The 23,593-nt window shown below is 37.6% G+C and overlaps 1 protein-coding gene across 1 annotated transcript in view; it reads right to left on the bottom strand.

Annotated features, from left to right (window-relative positions):
• The window catches only part of LOC139761689 (decapping and exoribonuclease protein-like), a 39,079-nt gene extending 22,196 nt beyond the window's left edge, over positions 1 to 16,883 (bottom strand). Inside the window, exons 1-3 of the mRNA XM_071686023.1 lie at positions 16,748 to 16,883; positions 3,859 to 4,132; positions 2,564 to 2,715 (exon numbers count right to left, since the gene is read on the bottom strand). Coding sequence (XP_071542124.1) covers positions 2,564 to 2,715; positions 3,859 to 4,132; positions 16,748 to 16,755 — 434 coding nt within the window. The 5' untranslated portion in view covers positions 16,756 to 16,883. The remainder of the gene's footprint in view (positions 1 to 2,563; positions 2,716 to 3,858; positions 4,133 to 16,747) is intronic.
• Positions 16,884 to 23,593: the final 6,710 nt, after the last annotated feature.

Raw genomic sequence — 23,593 nt, 5'->3', positions numbered from 1 at the left:
TTTGTGATGTTCATTATATGATTTCCAAGCCAAAGAGGATAAGACGGTTATGCCCCACATATTCATATCATTACAAGGTTGAAGTGTGGTGTTTTGAAACTGGAGAGGGAAATGAGTTATTCTTAGAAAGAGATATGAGAAATAGCATTTTAGCACTATTAAATTTAAGTGTTACCACTACCCCATGAAATGATGCATGGTTAGAGTTAAGATAGGAAATATGATCAGTACAAGAAAGAGTACAGAGAACAAATATTAAAGGGAAGAAATGTGAGAATGTAAAGTGAAATCATATACTGAGAAAAGGAAGAGATTGCCAGATCAGAACTGATGTCTATAACCCTGACTTTGATAAAATATTAAAAAGATATTGAAGCCTGACAGGTAATCAAAGATACTGAGCCAAGTTTTGATATCTTATACTGAGGATGTCTGAAAGTATATTGACTGCTTTATACAAATTATCAGAAAGACTGATTCATTTGGCTGCCTTACTTTCAATAAATGACTCATTTTCAGAGATCATTTGGAATTATATGAAAGACCGACTCATTTGGCTGTCTTAGATTCAATCAATGACTGATTTTCAGAGAGCATTTGGCTATGTAGACCATACTACTACTTCCTGTGAGCTAGATTAAGTGGGATGTCATCTAATGCTTCTCTCTTTCATTATGATTTCCCTTAAAATCTCTATCATAAGATCATGCATCAGAAAACATCAATAAACTGTAGAGAGCCACAGGGCACTCACCTTGGCCCAGTTACTTTCCTGGTAAAACTAATAGGCTTTCCAGAATCAACTTATGTATGCTAAATTTACTGAGGGTCGTACTTTCAATACTGTCTCCAAAGTAGCTCCTAATTTCTGATTCAATGATGCCTCCTTCCTAAGCTATGCTCTATTTCTTCTATCTATTTATTTATCTATCTATATCTCTGATGCTTGTTCTAACTGGAACTCCCTAAAGGGGATGGCCACAGCAATAGAGCATCCATAACTAGTGGCTCAAGTACCGCTTCTTATCCTTTAGTGCCTCACCCTGAACAGGCCACTGGCAGAGGGCAAATTTAGTGCAGTATTTCCAAAGGCTCCTACCTAATGTTCCTACTCACTGCTTCTACCTAATGTGTCTACCTAACACTCCTACCCACTACTTCTACCTGATGTTTCAACCTAATGATCCTACCTAAATGTTCCTACCCATTACTTCTATCTACTGCTCCTCCCATTTTGCCAAAGGGCAGGGCTAGCACATAGCACTTGCCACAGGAAAATCTAGAGTTAAAAAGAATAAGCTGTGTGAGTTAAATGTCAAGTGTTGCATGTGACTTAGAGAGATATACTGTATACATAGTATATTCGTTGACCAATTGAAATAGAAGTAAAGAAAACAGGAGGCCCAGATAAGTTTTATCTGAGGACAATGAGAGGTGAAAACATAGTTAAAGCCCTGACTGCTCTTTTCAACATCTCATTTGCAAAGGGGGAAAGTTCCAAAGAAATGGAAACTTTCTAATGAAACACCCATTTTCCACTGCCTGGAAATTATCATCAAATTAGCTTGATGTCTGTAGCTGGTAAACTTAGGGGGCCCATCATTTGAGATAAAATTGCAAATCATATAGAGGACCACCACTTAAAAGATTCTCAGCATGGTTTTTGTTGAAGTTGCTCAAGTTTAATAAATTTGCTTCATTTCTTTAATGATATAATCAACTTTATGATGAAAGTAAAGCAGGTGATATGATCTATTTAGATTTTCAAAAAGCGTTCAATAAAGTTCCACATCTTGTCACATAGTGCACATGAGGCTGTACTTTGACAGTTAAGAAATTGGTTGAATGGCCATAAACAAAGAGTACCGATTAATGGTCAAGCCTCAGAACTGTTAGAAAAAACAAATGGTGTGCCACAAGGTTCAGTCTTAGGACCAGGTCTCTTTAACATATACATTAATGATATTTACAATGATCTGCAATGGAAGATATCAAAATTCATAGATGATACTAAGTTGGGAAATAAATCTCTAACAGAAACTAACATGTTCAGTTTCAAGAGGACACAGAAAAATTGATGGATTGGGATTGTAGGTGGCAAATGAATATAAATATGTACAAAGGTTTACATATTGGTGGTGAAAACAAAATGGCAAGCTACAGTATGAATTCTAATGAAAAACACAAGATAAATGATAAGAAAGATTTGGGTATGATAATCTCCAAGGAAAGCCAAGTAAGTTGTGCAGAGAAGCAGTTGAGAAGGCTAACAAAATTCAATACGGTTAAGAATAGACTTTATACATATTTTGCCTCAGATCCATGAGTGACATTACTTGTCCCTCAATATTTACATGAAAACATTATTTTTCTCCACATATCTATCTGTCTTTCTGCTCCTACCATACTTATCTATGAGTTTCTGATTTCTTTCTCTATCACAAACAGACTTAAATGAACCATTTAGCCTTCTCTTACTTTATTTACATATGATGAAAACAGGTTCAAATGATCTCAATGAAAACTCATTACTCAGTATTTGTTGACAACAAACAAAGCTTACCAATGGAGGGGTTTCTCAGCAGAATCCTTAGTGTGAAACTTGTATGTGTTCTGGAGAATCCATTCTAGTAAACGATCAAGTTTTTCTGTAGAAGTTTCTTCAAAATCTTTCCTTGTCATCTTATCCAGGGCCATATTAAGATCATACTCAACCTGCCAAAACACAAGAGATTTGTAAATTGAAAATACAATCTACACACTATAATAACTAAACATATCGCATATATGTAAACCCTACAAATGCAGCTTTTAACACAGTGATATATTCTCTCATTTTCATGTCAGTTATAAAATTTTTCTGCCAACTTTTGCTCTCGTATGATATAAATTTTTCAGTAACGGCCAACAGAATATAAACTGTGAACTAAAAATATCAAATCATATCAACATACCTTGACTGATCAGGTTTTGTGGGATTTGTTAAGTGCTAGAACCTTATAGTAATCATTTAGCACTTTCCAGCATGAAAATATCTAAATTCTTGAAACTATCAGTAAAAAATTATATATATTAGTGAAGAAAGGTTAACAAAGAGGATGAGAGTTGAAGTGGAGGGAACAAGGAGAAAGATTAGACCAAACTGGAGATGGAAAGATGTAGTGAAAAAGAATCTGAGTGATCGAGGCATGAACATATAGGAGGGTGAAAGGCGTATATGGGATAGAGTGAATTCAAAGATGGTATACAGGGGTCAACATGCTGTCAATGGACTGAATCAGGGTACAAGAAGCAGTTGGGGTAAACCATGGAAAGGTTTGTGGGGAATGATTGTGAATACGTAGCTGTGGTTTCACTGCACTAAACAGGACAGCTAGAGAAAAAAAAAACTTTCTTTAAAAAGTCAATTAGTTTATTTAGCATTAATTTAATATATCCTATCCTATTATTTCATCCACTGTTTTACGCAATTCATATCAGATACTACGACTCCAATACTTTTGGCTTTCCATCAGTACAAGTTAATCATGTTCTTATACCCAACAAAGGTTAATCATGGAAAGAAGGCAAATTATCTTGTATCGTTATGGTACATAACTTTAGACGATTTCTCTATCTATCTATCTATCTATTGATATAAAACTTTAAACAGATATTAAAGTAAAGTTTGCAATTAAATATTTAACAATACTAAACAGCTGCCTACAATCAAAATCTTTTTATATATGAATCAAGATTTACACAGAAGGTATCATGGGCACCAAAGGAAGATTGATCTGATACCTATTAACTGAAAACTGATACATAATATTCCTATAAATTCATTCCTATAGAAAACTATAAAATATAAACACATACCTTTTTTGATGTGTGCCAATCTAGGCTGATGAAATGTAGATTTCTCTTGTCATGAAAAAACTGCCGTTTTCCATCTAAACTGAAGTCCCCAATAAACATTGGTCTTCTTAATGTGGCTGGAGAAGTGTCATACTTTCGACGAGGATGGACTTCAAACTTGGCATCGACAGAATGCTTTTCCATCTCCCCAATTTTCTGTTCTGGATGTAAATCCAATATTCTTTGTCTTCTTTTGGAAAATACATGATCCTCTTTGTGACTTTTTCTCTTTAACCTGTTATGGAAAAACATATAATTTCTCTATTATATCATTACTAAACAACATTTACTGTCACTGAGTAACTTTGTATTTCTGGAATGAATGTACAGGGCATACTCCAAAAAGTTATTTATCTAGTTATAATCAAAATCATAAAACCTCAAGACCCCATAAATGGGGCTCGTCTATGTAATATTACATACACTTGTCATTTTATGGTAATGCTATTCAATATCTTTTAGATAAATTAGATACAAGTAGCTAATCAACAAAAAACTAACCTACATAAAAGAACTGCCATCAATACAGAATGATAATGAGCAACATTATGAGTTGAATCTATATATACGGCACTTTGAAGTACACATAATTTCAAGATGTTATTCCAGGAACTACAGCATTCAAATCTGATTCTTAAAAATTCAACACTAATCAACCCTTCCACTAAAGGAGTCCTAATATCCAAGGAATACCTTGTGTGTGGAATAGTTTCAAATATTCTGAAAAAGTATAACCATAAATTTAATACTGTATTATGATTAACACGAACATAATTTTCAAAATATATTTATAAACAACTCGATTTGGTTGGGCAGTGTTTATTAGCGCTACAAGCCCTAAATCCTCTGCTGCTCTGTTGCCAAGCATGAGGTAGTCCTAGTATTTCTAGGCATGTCGAGAGATGTAAAGTATTTCTGGATATGTTTTTTGCAAAAAACACGTTTACAAAGGGTCTTTTTTTTAATATCAGTTATTTTGTAACAGCAACATACCTTATTACTATATATAGCTTAAAAGTGCAAATCTAGTACAGATTTCCTTGACATCTCCACATATAAATCAAGGTTGAAACATCTAAGAAAAATGTATGGGATGCCATTACAAGTATTAATGACAGTATATATATGCCCTATTCCCTGGGGATAGGGGAGAAAGAATACTTCCCACGTATTCCCTGCGTGTCGTAGAAGGCGACTAAAAGGGAAGGGAGCGGGGGGCTGGAAATCCTCCCCTCTCATTTTTTTTTTTCCCAAAAGAAGGAACAGAGAAGAGGTCCAGGTGAGGATATTCCCTCAAAGGCCCAGTCCTCTGTTCTTAACGCTACCTCGCTATCGCGGGAAATAGCGAATAGTATGAAAAAAAAAAAAAAATATATATATATGCCCACCTGAAGCGACCAAAATTAACAGCATCATTGCATATACAGTCAGAGTGAACAGACAGAAAATGCCAAGACTTATAACCCCAGCTACAGAAAGGGTTAAACTCCTTCTCAACTCTGACCAACAACTTAAGGACAGTGTATTACAGGTGTTAACTACCTACAACTTTGACAATTTTCAGTGACTTTTAAGTAATTTTACCATAGCAAAGTGAGCCACTTGTTACTGAAATAACCCAATGAGTGCAGCTACTCTTAAAACTATTTGTGTGCCCTCTACTGCAGCACTTTTCAATAAATCAAAATCGAAAAAAATGAGCATCAGTTTGTCTTACAATTCAAAAGAGTTTTTAATTCTCTGAAGAAAAGGTGGAAAGGTACAAAGGTCCCTTGCCTACCATGGTTCTGCAAACCAGCTTTGTGTGTCCATGCATTAAATGTATGGCTGTGGGCAGCTTGTTGCCCAGCCCAGCAGACCGACATTGCTAAGTAAAGACTGGGAATGTCATAACCTGGCAGTGTTAGTAAGGCAAGTGTCAAGGTAGCCTTTTGCATGGCATAGTTGGCTGGATGCTTTGTCAGGTACATGGAGGCACAGCATCAGGACTGACACACTGCCAACATATTATCAATTCATACTTCTCTACATTATTTTGTTGTACATTTTTTTCTTATCCCTGGGGATAGGGAAGAAAGAATACTTCCCACGTATTCCTTGCGTGTCGTAGAAGGCGACTAAAAGGGGAGGGAGCGGGGGGGCTGGAAATCCTCCCCTCCCATTTATAATTTTCCAAAAGAAAGAATGGAGAGGTGGGCCAACTGAGGATATATCCTCTAAGGGTCACTCCTCAGTTCTTAACACCACCTCACTAATGCGGGATAAGGCAAATATGTATGAAGTATGAAGAAATTTTTTTTTCAGAATAAGCATATTATTTTTCAAGTATAACATGTTTATCTGAAAGTGTTCATTACAGGATCTGAGGTATATCTCTCAAGAGGCACTCCCACTAACCCTCAATTTTCCATAAACTTTTTACACTGACAACCACGGACTTGCAAACCACAGCAGGGACTTCCAAGAACGTAACCCCCGTGGTTGGCAAGGGACCTCTGTATGTATTTATCTATTCATTCATAATTACCAAAGGACCTCTTTCTAAGAAAGAGTCATCATCTTACCCAAAACCTTTCTGAAGGCTCCTATAGCTAATGGCTGAGCTGCTTTCAGTAGTATGTAAATATGGACTCCATGAAAGTGGAAAGTCTTCTGACGAGACTGTACTCCCAATGATACAGACTCAGTGACTCATCACTTGAGGTATAACCTCAAAGAGGCAGAATCCAGTAATACATAGGTATGTATCAATGTAGGGAAACATTACATACTTATGTACCATCTTCCATAGCATTTTGACAGTTACTGGAGAAGAAAGTGTGACAGAGTGAATACAAGTGAAAAGTAATTTAGTATGGAAACAGAGGACTGTGTCTGAGAAGTGGGTGAAATATATTACTGTTCCTCTATTCAAAGGAAAAGGTGCAAAGGATGCATGTAGCAATTATAGGGGAATAAGTCTGTTAAGTATATCAGGAAAAGTGTATGCAATTGTGTTGACTGATAAAGTTATGGGAATGACTGATGCAAAATAAATGAGGGGCAAGGAGGTCTTAGGAAAGATAGGGAATGTTTGGGTCAGATTTTTCTGATGAAAATAATTATGGATATGTATCTAGCATAAGATGAGAAGACGCATATAGCTTTTATGGATCTGCAGAAAGCTTATAACACAGTGGGGTGGAATGCTTTATGGGATGTGTTAAGTATATATATGGGTCAACTGTTTGATGGTGGGAAAGCATTCTATATGGTAGAAAATGCATGTTAAAAGTGGATGGAGAGTAGAGCAAAGTTTCGATATACATGTGGTTGTGAGGCAGGTCTTTGTGATGTCACCATGGCATTTTAAGAGAGGTTGAAAGCAAAACTAGGAAAAGGGGGTGCACAGTTGGAGTGTGGTGGTGAGTGGTGGGTTTGTAATAAGGCTTTGTGGATGATACTGTGTTGTTTGCTGAGAGTAAAAAGGTGTTGCCAAAGAATGTAAGTATGTTTAATGATGTGTGGAAGCATAGGCAACTGAAGGTAAATGTGAGTAAAAGTAAAGTTATGGTGTCTAAAAGGAAACAGTGAAAATGTAACTTGGCAAAGCCCAATAGAATGAAAGAAGAAAGTGTACTAAACTGTGTTATAGACATGGTGGGAGAAAGATTGGAAAAGGTGAGAGAATCTAGGTATTTAGGAGCTATCTTGGGGAAGTTTAGTGATATGGAAACAGAGATAGGGAGAGAGCAATACATGGCAGAAGAGTCATCAGGTCCATTAAGAGAATAATGAAGGGTAGAGGCGTAAGTACGGAAGTGAAGAATGGATTAGGGGTAGAGGTGTTAGTAACAAAGTGAGGAAAGGATTAGGGGATAGTTTAGTCCCTTAACCCTAACTTATACAGCCAAAACATGGACATGGAGTGAGTCATAGAGGTCAAGAACCCTGGCTGTGGATATGAGCTATTTGAGAGGAACATTTAGCATGACTATATGAAACGTATAAACAAATGAGAGGGTACATAAGAGATTTGGTATGGCAGAAAATGCAAAGGGAATAAATTGTGGAGTGGTAGAGTGGGAGAAATGTAAAACTTTGAGGTGGTTTGGGGATGTGGAAAGAATGCAAGACGAGGGGTTTACAAGGAGTGTAAGATAACACAATTATAGGGGTTGGTGAGAAAGGAGGACCACCTGTTATATTGGAAAATACAGTGAAAGAGCACTGGAGGGAGAGAAATGGTGGAAGAATGCATAGAATGGTGTATGTAAGGGAGGCATGTAAGGACAGGGATAAGTGTAGAGTCTTTTGCTGTGGACACTCCCTTGATGGGAGTCCCTGAGGTAATGGGCATCAAAGAAACAGAGACAGATAGATACACTGACCAGCTGAATTGAAAAACTAAAGGCAAAGGATCAGGAAACATTGTTCGAGTTACTAGTAATAGTTTCCTGACTCACTACACTGCTATATAGTGTGCCCAGAATTTCTGAATGAACCAGGCCACACACAGCACAGACACAGTCAAGTGATAACAGCATTCCATACTGTATATAGGTAATCAGATGTCAGTGGGTTAATGGGACAGCAATCATTCTTCAAGAAGATGCATGCATCATTCGTCCTTCCCAACCTCTGCACTCAAAATCATATTCAATTTCACTTCATAAATAATTCTTTATTTTTTGAAATTTCTGACCTCCTCCTATTCTTTCCTTAATGAGACATTCCCTAATTAGTGTAAGCCTCTTTATAAACCCCATTAAAGTCTTCCCCTTACATAGAGCAGAAACAATGCTTTTATTGTGCTTCTTTCATCATCTATATCTGAGTGTTACCCTTTGTTTCAAAGTTTACACATAAACATAACTTTCTTTCTTTTCTTTTAAACTATTCGCCATTTCCCGCATTAGCGAGGTAGCATTAAGAACAGAGGACTGGGCCTTTGAGGGAATACCCTCACCTGGCCCAATTCTCTGTTCCTTCTTTTGGAAAATTAAGAAAAAAAAACGAGAGGGGAGGATTTCCAGCCCCCCGCTCCCTCCCCTTTTAGTCGCCTTCTACGACACGCAGGGAATACGTGGGAAGTATTCTTAATCCCCTATCCCCAGGGATAAACATAACTAGAGACAAATAAATATATGTAACCTACCATCACCCCTCAAACAGAAATACAAATTCACAGATCCCTCCCTCTCCTAATAAACACAGTAACAAAACACAAACATACCAAAATGACCTGGTAAGCACTAAACAAAACCCCCTCCCCACAACCAGTCTTAAACATCACCCCACTAGACATACATTAGTTAGCCAACTTCAAAGCTGATCACCCTCTTCAATCTCTTCTTACACGACCTTCCATTACCTCCCACAGAACACTGTGAAAGTCCTTTCAAATGCAGATAACCTCAAAATCACATTACAGCACTCTAACACTACCCAAGCAACAACAAGAAAACTAGCTCACCAAAGTCAACACGAATGAATCAATGGAGAAGTCTACCATCATTCCCAACTCTTGACAGATATGACTCTGACCTCCAACTTATTTTTCAGAAACCACTTCCACTGAAGTAAGCTTCATCCATATTACTCATCACATACAACATGCATATGACATTCACTTCCTATACCACAAACATCAACATTAAATGCCCTCAGAACACTTACTGATACTAGATTCATACAAGAAAAAAATCCCTTAGTATTTTCTACAAACAATGCATCTGTTTCATCCAAAACCAAGCTTCACCTGTTTGGTCACCTATCCTATCAAAAGTAATGATAACAAAGCTACAAACTATGCAATATGAAAGACACAGAACAATTACTAACTACCTGACTAACAACAACAAACATTCAACACTTTTTTTAAGGCTCCAGTCACAGACAAACATCCACATCAAGGCCGGGCTTTAACTGAAATATATTGAGGATTATAAGAGGGAAAAAGAAGAGACAAGGGAAAAAGTATTTACAAATTTTGAAGAAAGTGAAAATTCTGTCTTTTAAAACTAGAAAGACATGAGAGGGTAGAGAGTTCCAAAGCTTCAAGGTGTAGGGAAAGAAACAGTTATAAAAAGCCCCACCCTTGAGTTGCCAACAGCCACACTTTAATTACGAGACACAGTAGCTTGCCGAATATTATGTGGTTTATTTACAGGGCTTAATGATCAGCACTCAGTTCTCTGAAACAGCATAAGACCTTTCCCATCCAAACCCCTCCATAAACAGCAAACAACCTCTAAATAGGAATAATAAACTGACCTTGCCTTACACTTTGGAAAATATACTCACAGGTCCCTCTCCTCCCTCAACAAATACAGCAATGATTCAATTCTAAGGCTGAAATTTTTTTGTCAATATCATCTGCTGCTACCAGGCACTTGGTGAAAAATGTTCACTGGAAGTGGTTTGTACATGCATACAACAGCCAGAAAATACACATAAAAGAATGCTGCAATCACATATTTTCATTAACAGTGAAATTACGGTAAATTAGGTACTCTTTCATAGGTTCTACTGATTTCTAGAGAGGCTCCATCCACTCTTATGATAATTAACCCCACTTCTTTTTTTCTATGTTTGAGGCTCCAGTCACAGACAAGAGTCCACATCAAGACCAGGTGTTAAATGAAATATAGAGAGAATCACGAGGGGCAAAAAAAAAAAAAAAAAATATTTTCTATATGATCTCAATATGATTAGCACTCAGTTCTCTGAAACAGCATTAGACTTTTCTCATACAAACCACTCCATAACTAGCAAACAACCTATAACTAAGGATAATAAACTGACCCTGCCTTACACTTCGGAAACTTATACTCACAGATCTCCCTCCTCCCCAACAAATACAGCAATGATTCAATTTTAATGCTGAAATACTCCTGACAATCTCATCTGTCGCTTCCTGCCACATGATGAAGAATGTTTGCTGGAAGTGGTTTGTGCACAGAGACATGGCTGTATGCATTCAAGAGCCAGATATTGCACATAAAAAAAGACTGCTGCAATTACACATTTTCATTAACACTGAAATTACAGTAAATCAGGTATGGTTCTCATAAGTTACATTGATTTCTACAGAGGCTCCATCCCCTCGAATGTTAATTAACACCACATTTTCTATGATCTTCACAGCCCACTCAACTTTCATTTCTTTTTTTTTTTTTTCTTTGTCGCTGTCTCCCGCGTTTGCGAGGTAGCGCAAGGAAACAGACGAAAGAAATGGCCCAACCCACCCCCATACACATGTATATACATACGGCCATGCACGCAAATATACATACCTACACAGCTTCCCATGATTCACCCCAGACACTTCACATGCCCTGATTCAATCCACTGACAGCACGTATACCACATCGATCCAATTCACTCTATTCCTTGCCCTCCTTTCACCCTCCTGCATGTTCAGGCCCCGATCACACAAAATCTTTTTCACTCCATCTTTCCACCTCCAATTTGGTCTCCCACTTCTCCTCGTTTCCTCCACCTCCGACACATATATCCTCTTGGTCAATCTTTCCTCACTCATTCTCTCCATGTGCCCAAACCATTTCAAAACACCCTCTTCTGCTCTCTCAACCACGCTCTTTTTATTTCCACACATCTCTCTTACCTTACGTTACTTACTCGATCAAACCACCTCACACCACACATTGTCCTCAAACATCTCATTTCCAGCACATCCATCCTCCTGCGCACAACTCTATCCATAGCCCACGCCTCGCAACCATACAACATTGTTGGAACCACTATTCCTTCAAACATACCCATTTTTGCTTTCCGAGATAATGTTCTCGACTTCTACACATTCTTCAAGGCTCCCAGGATTTTCGCCCCCTCCCCCACCCTATGATCTACTTCCGCTTTCATGGTTCCACCCGCTGCCAGATCTACTCCCAGATATCTAAAACACTTTACTTCCTCCAGTTTTTCTCCATTCAAACTTACCTCCCAATTGACTTGACCCTCAACCCTACTGTACCTAATTACCTTCCTCTTATTCACATTTACTCTTAACTTTCTTCTTCCACACACTTTACCAAACTCAGTCACCAGCTTCTGCAGTTTCTCACATGAATCAGCCACCAGCACTGTATCATCAGCGAACAACAACTGACTCACTTCCCAAGCTCTCTCATCCCCAACAGACTTCATACTTGCCCCTCTTTCCAAAACTCTTGCATTTACCTCCCTAACAACCCCATCCATAAACAAATTAAACAACCATGGAGACATCACACACCCCTGCTGCAAACCTACATTCACTGAGAACCAATCACTTTCCTCTCTTCCTACACGTACACATGCCTTACATCCTCGATAAAAACTTTCACTGCTTCTAACAACTTGCCTCCCACACCATATATTCTTAATACCTTCCACAGAGCATCTCTATCAACTCTATCATATGCCTTCTCCAGATCCATAAATGCTACATACAAATCCATTTGCTTTTCTAAGTATTTCTCACATACATTCTTCAAAGCAAACACCTGATCCACACATCCTCTACCACTTCTGAAACCATACTGCTCTTCCCCAATCTGATGCTCTGTACATGCCTTCACCCTCTCAATCAATACCCTCCCATATAATTTACCAGGAATACTCAACAAACTTATACCTCTGTAATTTGAGCACTCACTCTAATCCCCTTTGCCTTTGTACAATGGCACTATGCACGCATTCCGCCAATCTTCAGGCACCTCACCATGAGTCATACATACATTAAATAACCTTACCAACCAGTCAATAATACAGTCACCCCCTTTTTTAATAAATCCCACTGCAATACCATCCAAACCTGCTGCCTTGCCGGCTTTCATCTTCCGCAAAGCTTTTACTATCTCTTCTCTGATTACCAAATCATTTTCCCTAACCCTCTCACTTTGCACACCACCTCGACCAAAACACCCTATATCTGCCACTCTATCATCAAACACATTCAACAAACCTTCAAAATACTCACTCCATCTCCTTCTCACATCACCACTACTTGTTATCACCTCCCCATTTGCGCCCTTCACTGAAGTTCCCCATTTGCTCCCTTGTCTTACGCACTTTATTTACCTCCTTCCAGAACATCTTTTTATTCTCTCTAAAATTTAATGATACTCTCTCACCCCAACTCTCATTTGCCCTCTTTTTCACCTCTTGCACCTTTCTCTTGACCTCCTGTCTCTTTCTTTTATACATCTCCCACTCAACTGCATTTTTTCCCTGCAAAAATCATCCAAATGCCTCTCTCTTCTCTTTCACTAATAATCTTACTTCTTCATCCCACCACTCACTACCCTTTCTAATCAACCCACCTCCCACTCTTCTCATGCCACAAGCATCTTTTGCACAATCCATCACTGATTCCCTAAATACATCCCATTCCTCCCCCACTCCCCTTACTTCCATTGTTCTCACCTTTTTCCATTCTGTACTCAGTCTCTCCTGGTACTTCCTCACACAAGTCTCCTTCCCAAGCTCACTTACTCTCACCACCCTCTTCACCCCAACATTCACTCTTCTTTTCTTAAAACCCATACAAATCTTCACCTTAGCCTCCACAAGATAATGATCAGACATCCCTCCAGTTGCACCTCTCAGCACATTAACATCCAAAAGTCTCTCATTCGTGCGCTTGTCAATTAACACGTAATCCAATAACGCTCTCTGGCCATCTCTCCTACTTACATACTTATACTTATGTATATCTCGCTTTTTAAACTAGGTATTCCCAATCACCAGTCCTTTTTCAGCACATAAATCTACAAGCTCTTCACCATTTCTTATGGTTCATTTCTTATGTACATATATTATTACAGGATTGAAAAAACTAAATCACAGTATCCCAGTTCTGCTATATTCTCCACACAGTATTTTATCAGTGCAAAACAATGACATTCTAAAGTTAGTTCCGTGATGCCCTTTATCTACATATTTACTGTAACAACATTGTTACGAAAGCCACATCATATGAACTACAATAAAAGATACCAAAAATACATTTCTTATAATGATAATATAAATATCAGCTCCTAAGGAAATACATGTGAGGATTTTAATAAGTCTGATTCATTCTAATCATGCTCTGTTAAATTCCAGTCTTGGTTCTGGCTAGTATCAAGTAAGTTACCGTCAAATATAAAAAAAAGTAGGATTTACAAACTGATGGTTATATATATTTTTACAAAATCATTCAAAATGAACAGGTTAAGAAAGCAATACCCCATTAACCTAACTTTAAGTATGGGAATCAATTACATAAATCCAAATCAATATTCCATGGAAAGTTTCCAAGTACGAAAGAGGTATTCTTTTATAGAGTATGATTCAGATGGGTAAATACTGTTTTCTCATAATCAGTACATACCTGGATGTTTGAAACTGAAATCTTTTACTGTACTAATGGCACTAAAGCACTTAGCCCATCTTTCTCAATATTCGCAAAACTCATCATTTCCTAGCCAACATAAATATATGGTAAACTGCACTACTGATATAATCAAACAGCCATACTAATGATGAAATAAGAAAAACCTTGTAATTACAATTAATGAAAGGTGTGTTCACCAAAAGGTAAGAAAGAAGGCTTTTGTCCAATGACAACAGTTAATAAACATGAAACAATAAAAAAAATTAGTGGCTCAGTAATGTCTTTACCCCACTACTTCATGAACTGTGATATCTAGAAGAGTTTCTTAAGAAAGGGTACAATTGATTATGGAGAGTACAAGACATGGGGAGCATGACTGAAATAACAATCAATTCATAGTGGGGAAGTCTATCAATCTCTGGAAATCTGTGGGTTTTGAAAATAAAAAAAACTATGTGAAACATTCACAAATCTACAAATGAAAAAAATTCACCAAACTAACAGCTAACACTTACCTTAATTACTGTTATAAGACAATCAGGATTACTGTGGTCTTGAGTCTGTCATTTCTGGACATAAATTCAAATGCACAAAATCTTCCCATCAAAAATTTTCTTCATCATGAAGCAGGATGAAACACAATCTTAACCTTGGTATATTCAGACTATACCATTCAAGAATGAAGTACATCTCGATCCTTACGCCTAGGTATGGTTTCCATATTCAGACCCCTATGTAGGTTCTGTTGATGTGCTTCAACTAGTTTCACCCAATGTAAACCCACATTTTTCCTAATCTTCACATCTCTCCTCACTGCACACTTATTCCCTATAGTAGGATATAAAAAGCAATCATTTTCCCATTCTTGATCAATTTTCAGCAATACCATTCCACAAGGTATTCTATCAAAAAAATCTACAGTCAATAACGTTGCAAGACTAAATAAAGCAAAATTTAACCATGTGGTTGGTGCTCTGAAATTCAAAAGTTCACATTAAAAACACAATGTAAATTTTCACAACTAATAAGCACTAGTGGGTCAGATATTACTTGGACAACTAATCTATTCTTATATCTACTTTATCACTGGTTTACTTTCGAAAAAAATTGGAAAAATGTTACAACACGGATGCAGGTGTCTTTGGATTATAATGTGTTGCTTTTATGGAATCTTTGCTGTCATTGCAAAGCGGTGGATCTTTCTATTTCTTTCTTAAAACCAATCTTTCAGCATCAAATAAATGGTTAGTTGTAAGGAAGAAGGAAAAATGTGGGGTTGAAAAATAAGTAATGGAAAATACCAATAAGCATAAAACTATGAAAAAAATGTACCTATCTCAATATATCAGATGTCTTTTGAGTTCTATTACTTGTGAAATTTTATCATTATCAAAACAAGTACTGCACTTCACTGTCAACCGTGAGTTCAGATGTCAATAGAGATATGGGAATCTGACCCTAAGTGGGACAAATCTCATAATCACGAATTCAAGCCCTAAATTTACAGACATACGAACTCACGTAAATATGCAAAACACAGATTCGGTCAGTGGAATGCATAAATAATGAAACGATAATATAAATTTCTGGACTCTACAAGCATTTTTTTTTTACAGTACAGCTACACTGAGTTTGTTTAAAGACAACAAACCAAAAAAGCCCTACAGAATATGTGTGTGCACATGCACCAAGTAAATATTTCTATGTCAGTTGTCCACAGGAAAGTCTTTTCTGATGTCTCTGAGCATAGTGCGAGGACATCTGAAAGCAACACCAGGATGCCATGCACATCCTTAATGTTCATTCATAATTTGATAGATTTGAACAAATGTTTTAGAAATGTAACAGTTTATTCTATGTTTTACAAATGTATTAGTTGTACTTTCAACTGTTCGTGTGTGTTTACCCCACATTTTCCCTCTACTTCAAAGCACTCCCCACTTTGCAAAACAAAATTAATGGAGCTTGAGGTGATACACCAAAAATGTTACAATCTATATAAACTCTGTACGTTGAAAAAAATCTATTGATAATTTCGATAAATTCTATCGTCTATAAAAACACGCATCGGCGATGTACAATTTAACCCAGAATATTTGTGCTTAATAATCTTGAAACCATCAATAGGCTTTGCATATACATCCACCAAACCTTTAATCTTAAGATATAAATTTCAATTGAAGTCTTTCAAGTCCACTGGGGTCAAGGATGACCTCTTCCCCATTGACATTTACTCTAGGGGCCAAAGTGTCGACTTCTAACAATCGACCTAATCAACCTTACTCAACCCCTAACTACGGAACTCTGCCTTAAGCTGACCTTACCCCACCATGAACCCAAGCTGGTGAGAGTGAACTAATCATGGAAGAAAACCTGGTCACAATATACCTCTTAAGATATTACCACATCAGTGCCTCACACAAGTCGGTAAAATAACAACCACTACATTAGAATATTCGTTGCCACAGAAGTGGGTACAATACTTACGATGACATTTGATGAATATGAAAAGTTAATCCTTATAGCAATGGGTTATTTTTTTTCCCTTGATATGTTTGTGTTTACTGAAACACTCAAACTTAACGTGGTGTAAACACGAGCCAATATTTACTAACAGGCACCTGTCGCTTACAAATGCCAGATTTGTTAGATTAATTAAATACATTTATTTTTAATTCAAGTACACTAATGATACGATTTGAAATGGCAATATGTCATATAATACCTTACACAATAATACCGACAACTTAAGAAAAAGAAAACCGTTTCCAAACTCAGTCTTTGACCTGCCAATTTGCCTTAGGAATTACATGATATTGCTTTCCATCTTCCTCTTGATATGTGATCATACTTCATGGGATCAATTCCTCTAAGTATGTTGTTTAAACGTAACTTTCTCTCATACCCATTACCTTGAAATACGTTATTTTTCTGCCTTTCATTACTATACAAACTTTGACTATTAAAGCTGCCCGAATACAAACGCTCCTGCCAGGCGTATGAAACATGTGTAATGAAAACGAGGCTAGCATGTTAATCATACTTATTCTCATAATCATACGTGATTATAAGATAATGTCAAACTAGTTCATTGTAGGATGCAGTTGAAAAAGTATTGGGGGTCAGAAATCACCAGTATTGAAACTAAAGAAACCATGTTCAAACCAAATTCACCAACGTGTGGTTAAGCAAGGAGGCAGCGTTGCCAACCGTAGGAATATGTCCCTAAACCTCGGGACTTTTGACTAATTTACAAAGGAATAGGGACACCTTAGCAAAATTCTTCAAAACCTACGAATTTTCGACATTCATGACAATTAGTACATTTTTCAGCACGAAAAGCAGCAAATAAAGGTATTTCGTATACTTTATGCAATTATAAAGTTCCCCCTTCACGTATTCGTTTTCTTCGATGAAAATACAAGAAAACTCCATCTCAATCAAATAAATGCATTATTTCAGAATTTAAGCTGTTTAATAGCTATCCTGAAAGATGAGAATATCCGAATGACAAGGATAATATATTAGAATTTCGTCAAACCAGAGTTTCTAGATGATTTATCAAAGATTGAGCCTCATAGTTCTCATAATATGTCATCCCTTCAGCAATTTGAGAAGCGAGTCAATATGTCTTCCTTTCATGATGAAAATATTGAGCATTTCAAGACGTGTTGTCTCTCCTCTTTATCAAACAACACTTATTGTGCTAATAAAATATGGTTGCCGCTCATTGATCCTTTGTTTAAGGAAATGAAATTCATATTTTGATGCGAGGAAAATTCTACCAAAGCCAGATAATTTGATGATAAAATATGGACATTGAGTAGAATCTCAGAGTGAAGATAACTGGAAAGAGAGGGAGGATTTGCCAGCATATTTCATTGCTGCTGAACGTATCAACCTGATTTTTAAGAAAAGCTGTGAAAGAACTTTAATTGTATTATTACAAATTATTAATTTTTCAGACAGACCTGCACATTCCAATAGCATGTGAGGCTCTTCTATCTAATGGCAGATGCAAAGACAAAAAAAAAGGGACTAAGATGGGACCTGAGTGGCTAGATTCCTTACTAATTCTCAATTCTAATATGAAATCCAAAGATAAAAAAAAAAATCTTTTGATTCTGCAAAGGAGATTGAAGAGAGGCACCTGGCACTTCATAAGTAACAAATGAATTATCACAAAGAATAAAGATTTCCCGGTGTCTTTCATTCAAAGCCTTAAGTTTTAGTCATATTGCTGTGCTGATCATGAGTGAAATCTGATCATGAAATGCTGGAAATGTTATAATCTGTTTCATCGGGGATGAGGATAAATATCCACATCCAATATCGTGGCAGGAAATATGACATGGCTCTATATATTTCTTATTCTCTTTCATGAAATATATTCCTGGTATTTTTCTTCTCGTATGATCATAATGAAAGGAATTACCTAGGCAATGAAACATATCATCAAGTTGACTATATTGAAAACGAGCTATGTAAACTTTATTTTTTTCCTGATCTTGATTTAGAAGAGGAATCGAGAAAATTGGTTTGCATATTGAAACAAAAGAATTTACTTTTCTCAGCTGATCATTAATATCATTGCGTTCATTATTTGGTTCTCCTTTATCATATCTATCACTTCATATGAAACACTAGCATTTCTTGTTGGAAAATAAGTATAATTCAAGTAGGGAAAGGCATAAGGACTTTGTACGTTAGGACTTTTCATATTTCTTTAGAGAAATTTAGACCAATAATGAATTTTCGAGTTGGCAACACTGCATAGGAGGCGTGGCTTTGGGGAGACAGCGTTACCAGGCGTACGACCATTAATGCAGTTCGATAGTTTTGGCCTGTGTACGATGCAGGATACAATTCGTACGATAATTTGGAACGATATTCTTACATAATTTGCGATAATTTTTCTGAAAAAATAAAAAACACTAGATAATTGATAATAATCCAAACAGCTGTACTTGCTACATGTATCAAATAATGGTCAAACTTGTCTCGCTTAAGTTTATTGGCGGTGCGAGTAGTGGGGCTTTCAAACTAATCTACTGTCCTTCATACATGGTGTCTGACCAGTCCCAGACGCAGAAGGTAGTGGAAAGAGGTAAAGGATCCGGTGCAATGAAGAAAAAAAAGCCAAGATATGAACAGAAATACAGACCTGAGCGGGAGGAAAAGTTTCCTTGGTTCAACCAAGGAAACTTTTCCTCCCGCTTAAATGAAAGATCCATTACAAGGTTCTTTGTCGCAGCTGTAATATTGAGCTAATTGCTCTGGTAACCATTAAGTTAAATGAAAACAGTGAAAAGCACAAGAAAAATTGTGTGCCATCATCAAAAACTACATTAGAGTTATTTGTTAATGTAAGCACAGCTAGTGAAACCAGTAAAAGTGGTTGTATTAAAGCTGCCAAAATACAGTTGACCACTTATGACGGAACACAAGTTTTCGTGTGGCTGATCATTTACGTGATATATTTAAAGTTTTTTTTTTATCCACTGATTCAGCAACTGCACAAGAATTGAAAATTAAATGGACGAAGTGCCAAAAAGTGTGTATCACTGTTATGGCCGTCTCTCACAAACAGGACTTAATTAAGCACTTGAAGCAGACCTAACTTCAGCATTTTAGTGGATGATGAATCTACAGATATATTCACCTTTCAAAATTCATCCATCATGGTAAAAGTGGCTGAAAAAAAATAAAATGCTGTTTTTACTAAGTTTTGGGATTTAGGGCCAATTTTGATTTTCAGCTCAGAAGGAAGAGAATGATTTATGTAATTTGAAGTAGCATTATATTTTTGTAAGCCGAAGCACTGCTGTGTATATGTCAATGTGGTAGTTATTATACACCATCTTCAGAAAAAAAATGTACGATACTTTTGTCCAAAATACGATAATTTTGACCTAAGTGGTATGATCATTTGACTGAAAGGATCTGGCAACGCTGATTACGAAAGCGTTTCCAAATGAATGGGGTATTCCAACCAATTACGAGAGCGTTTCCCATGAATGGGGTATTCCAACCAATTACGGGAGCGTTTCCCATGAATGGGGTATTCCAACCAATTACGAGTTTCCCATGAATGGGGTATTCCAACCAATTACGAGAGCGTTTCCCATGAAGGGGGTATTCCAACCAATTACGAGAGCGTTTCCCATGAATGGGGTATTCCAACCAATTACGAAAGCGTTTCCCATGAATGGAATATTCCAACCAATTACGGGAGCGTTTCCCATGAATGGGGTATTCCAACCAATTACGAGAGCGTTTCCCGTGAATGGGGTATTCCAATCAATTACGGGAGTGTTTCCCATGAATGGGGTATTCCAACCAATTACGGGAGTGTTTCCCTTGAATGGGGTATTCCAACCTGTTACAGGAGCGTTTCCCTTGAATGGGGTATTCCAACCAATTACGGGAGCGTTTCCCTTGAATGGGGTATTACAACCAGTTACGGGAGCGTTTCCCATGAATGGGGTATTTCAACCAATTACGGGAGCGTTTCCCATGAATGGGGTATTCCAACCAGTTACGGGAGCGTTTCCCATGAATGGGGTATTCCAACCAATTACAGGAGCGTTTCCCATGAATGGGGTATTCCAACCAATTACAGGAGCGTTTCCCTTGAATGGGGTATTCCAACCAATTACAGGAGCATTTCCCATGAATGGGGTATTCCGACCATTCGAAGAGGGTAGCCTGAAAGTGATCTTGCCCTCAATTCATTTCTTATTCTATTGGATTAGGGACATTTTCATCATACTATCTAACCCCATTTGTATAATAGTCATACAGGGCAGAAATCAGGATATCTGTGCCTCCGGTCTTCTAACATCTGCAAAAAAGTCGTTTTTTACTGATGTCAAACTATCTCCTTCATGCTCTTGGTTCTCCCAGTTGCTCCAACTAGATTCTGATCCAAAGAGAATTAGCTATAGGGTTTTCCAAAAGAAAAACGCTGTCACTGAAGTGCATCGTGAGTTGACCCAGAAAATACCAATTGATTGAAGGTAGTGTCAACAGAGAACAAAAAAATTCCCATGGCAACCAGAACCTCGTCATATATGAAACATTAAAGTCCACACCTGTAGTAGGACTACTTACCTTTTTCATCAAAGACACTGACTCGTCCAGTGAAACATTCTCCATTCATACCGGGCCCAATTACAAAATGCTTCCGTTGCATCATCTCATTTCTCAAGCATCTTCTAAAATCATCCCTAACCATAATCCTTTTCCTCATTCCACCCGCCCATCTCTTGTGCTGTCTATTTCTCTACCGTTATCTTCTGCTACACTACCAAATGTATTTTTGATCAAAGTATCAATGCTTCATGTTCTACAAGACCATACCATTCCAAGCCTCATCCATTCATCTTTTTAATGTTTTTTTTTGGTGCACCACATAGCCTTTTCATGTCTTCATTCTTTCTCTTCCCCTAGTTTCAACTATACTACACAAGTTATTCATCTCTATAGTTTTTACTACTTACGTAGTTCTTTTCTTTTTTACTTTCAGTAGGTAAATTTCTGTCACAAAAGTGATCCTTCTTTTTCTTCCAAAAGCATTCCTGCTGTTATTTTGGCGGGAATGGAAGCACTTATCCCCTCTACCTCCAAAACGACCTCTTCCAATCCATGGTTCAACCATTCTTGTCCTGAAACCATTCAGACAAAGTATCAGGTATATTGGGGTTGGATAAACTCTCCTGACTCCCATTCAGCTTTTATCCCTGCTCATAATCAATGTAAGCATGTTACCCAAGTCAGACAAAGGTTCCTTTATTCAAAGGAATTGCAATAACCTCTCCTCCTCATCTACTGATAGGTCTTTCTTCTGATGGCACTATAGCTGTCTCTCCTGCAGACAAAGCAATCCTCTTTGGTTCCCTTTTCTCATCTAACTTTGCCTTGGGTGACTTTTAACATTCCTCCACCCCTGATGCTCCTCTTACTAATTTTTTGCCCCTTCCCTTGAAAGCATGCATTGATACATCCCATCCCCAAGAAGGGTGACAATTCTGGTCCCTGTAACTATCGTCCTATTGCTTTGACATTTACCATTTCCAAAGTCTTTGAATCTCCCTTCAGCTTCCATATCCTCAAACACCTCAAAACTCTGTCTTCTATCTGATCACCAAAATGGCTTCCGTATGGTGAGATCCACTGGTGGTATTCTTTCCTGTATTTCATTATGAATGGTCATCATCCTTGAAAGATTTTGAAAAGTCATGTGCAATTGCTCTTGACATATCCAAAGCCTTTGACAGGATGTGGCAAGGGAGTCTCATCTCTATGCTCCCTTCCCTCACTTTGCTCCTTCATATGTAGCTTTCTTTCCAGCACATCGATCTCTATTGTTATTGATGGGTCAAACCCCCCCCCCCCCCCCCCCCCCCCCTTCTCCATCAACTGCAGTGTCCCTCAAGGTTCTGTCCTGTTCCCTTCACTTTTTTCTCCTTTTTTTTTTTTCAATGATTTCCTCTTACACACATAAACAAATGCACTCATACAATGATGACTCAGCATTGCATATGGAAAGAATGTAGGATGGGAAGTTTACAAGGAAAATGCATGATAGTACAATTAAAGGAGTTGGTTTAAGAGGAAGACAACCTAAGACAATGGAAAGTAGATTGGAAGAGCAATGGAGGGGAAGAAATGGTGGAGGAATGCTTAGAATGGTGCCTGTGAGGGAGATATGTAATGACAGGGAGAAGTGGGGATTCTTTTGCGGTAGCCGCCTACACGATGGAAGTTCCTGTATGGTGCAGGATGAGGGTCTGGGGAGGTTGAAGCCATTTTGTGTGAGTTGCATTAATTTGAAGTGTAAAATGGTACTGTTCATGTTGTGAAAGGGATGGGGGATGTCAGCAGTGATTCTTTTAACCCTTAATTAACAGGAGTTTTCTCAAGAAGACTCATGTAGTAGACACATGGAGTCATCAAAGGAGTGCTAATGTTCACAGGTACACTATCTGTCTATCTATATTCCTGATGCCTGTTCCTGACTGGAACTCCCTGGGGGTAGCCCTGGCAACAGTCTCTCTATAAGTAATGAACTCCTGCGCTGCTTCTTAGCCTTTCGTGCCTTACCATTAACAGACCACCAGCAAAGGGTAACTCTAGTACAGTGTTTGTTCCAACCTAATGTTCCTACAAAGTACTACCTAATTTTTTGCCCAATACCCCTGCCTAAATGTTCTTTACTGCTTACATCTATTGCTTCTACCATTTTGCCAGAAGGCAGGGCTAGCGCACGACATTCACCACAGGAAAACCTAGAGTTAAGAAGAATGAGCTGCGTGAGTAATGTGTTTTCAA

The sequence above is a fragment of the Panulirus ornatus genome, chromosome 41 (assembly GCF_036320965.1).
Source record: "Panulirus ornatus isolate Po-2019 chromosome 41, ASM3632096v1, whole genome shotgun sequence".
Classification (NCBI taxonomy): Eukaryota; Metazoa; Arthropoda; class Malacostraca; order Decapoda; family Palinuridae; genus Panulirus; species Panulirus ornatus.
Note: the sequence above shows the minus strand (reverse complement) of the source record. Positions and strands in the feature narration are given on the sequence as shown.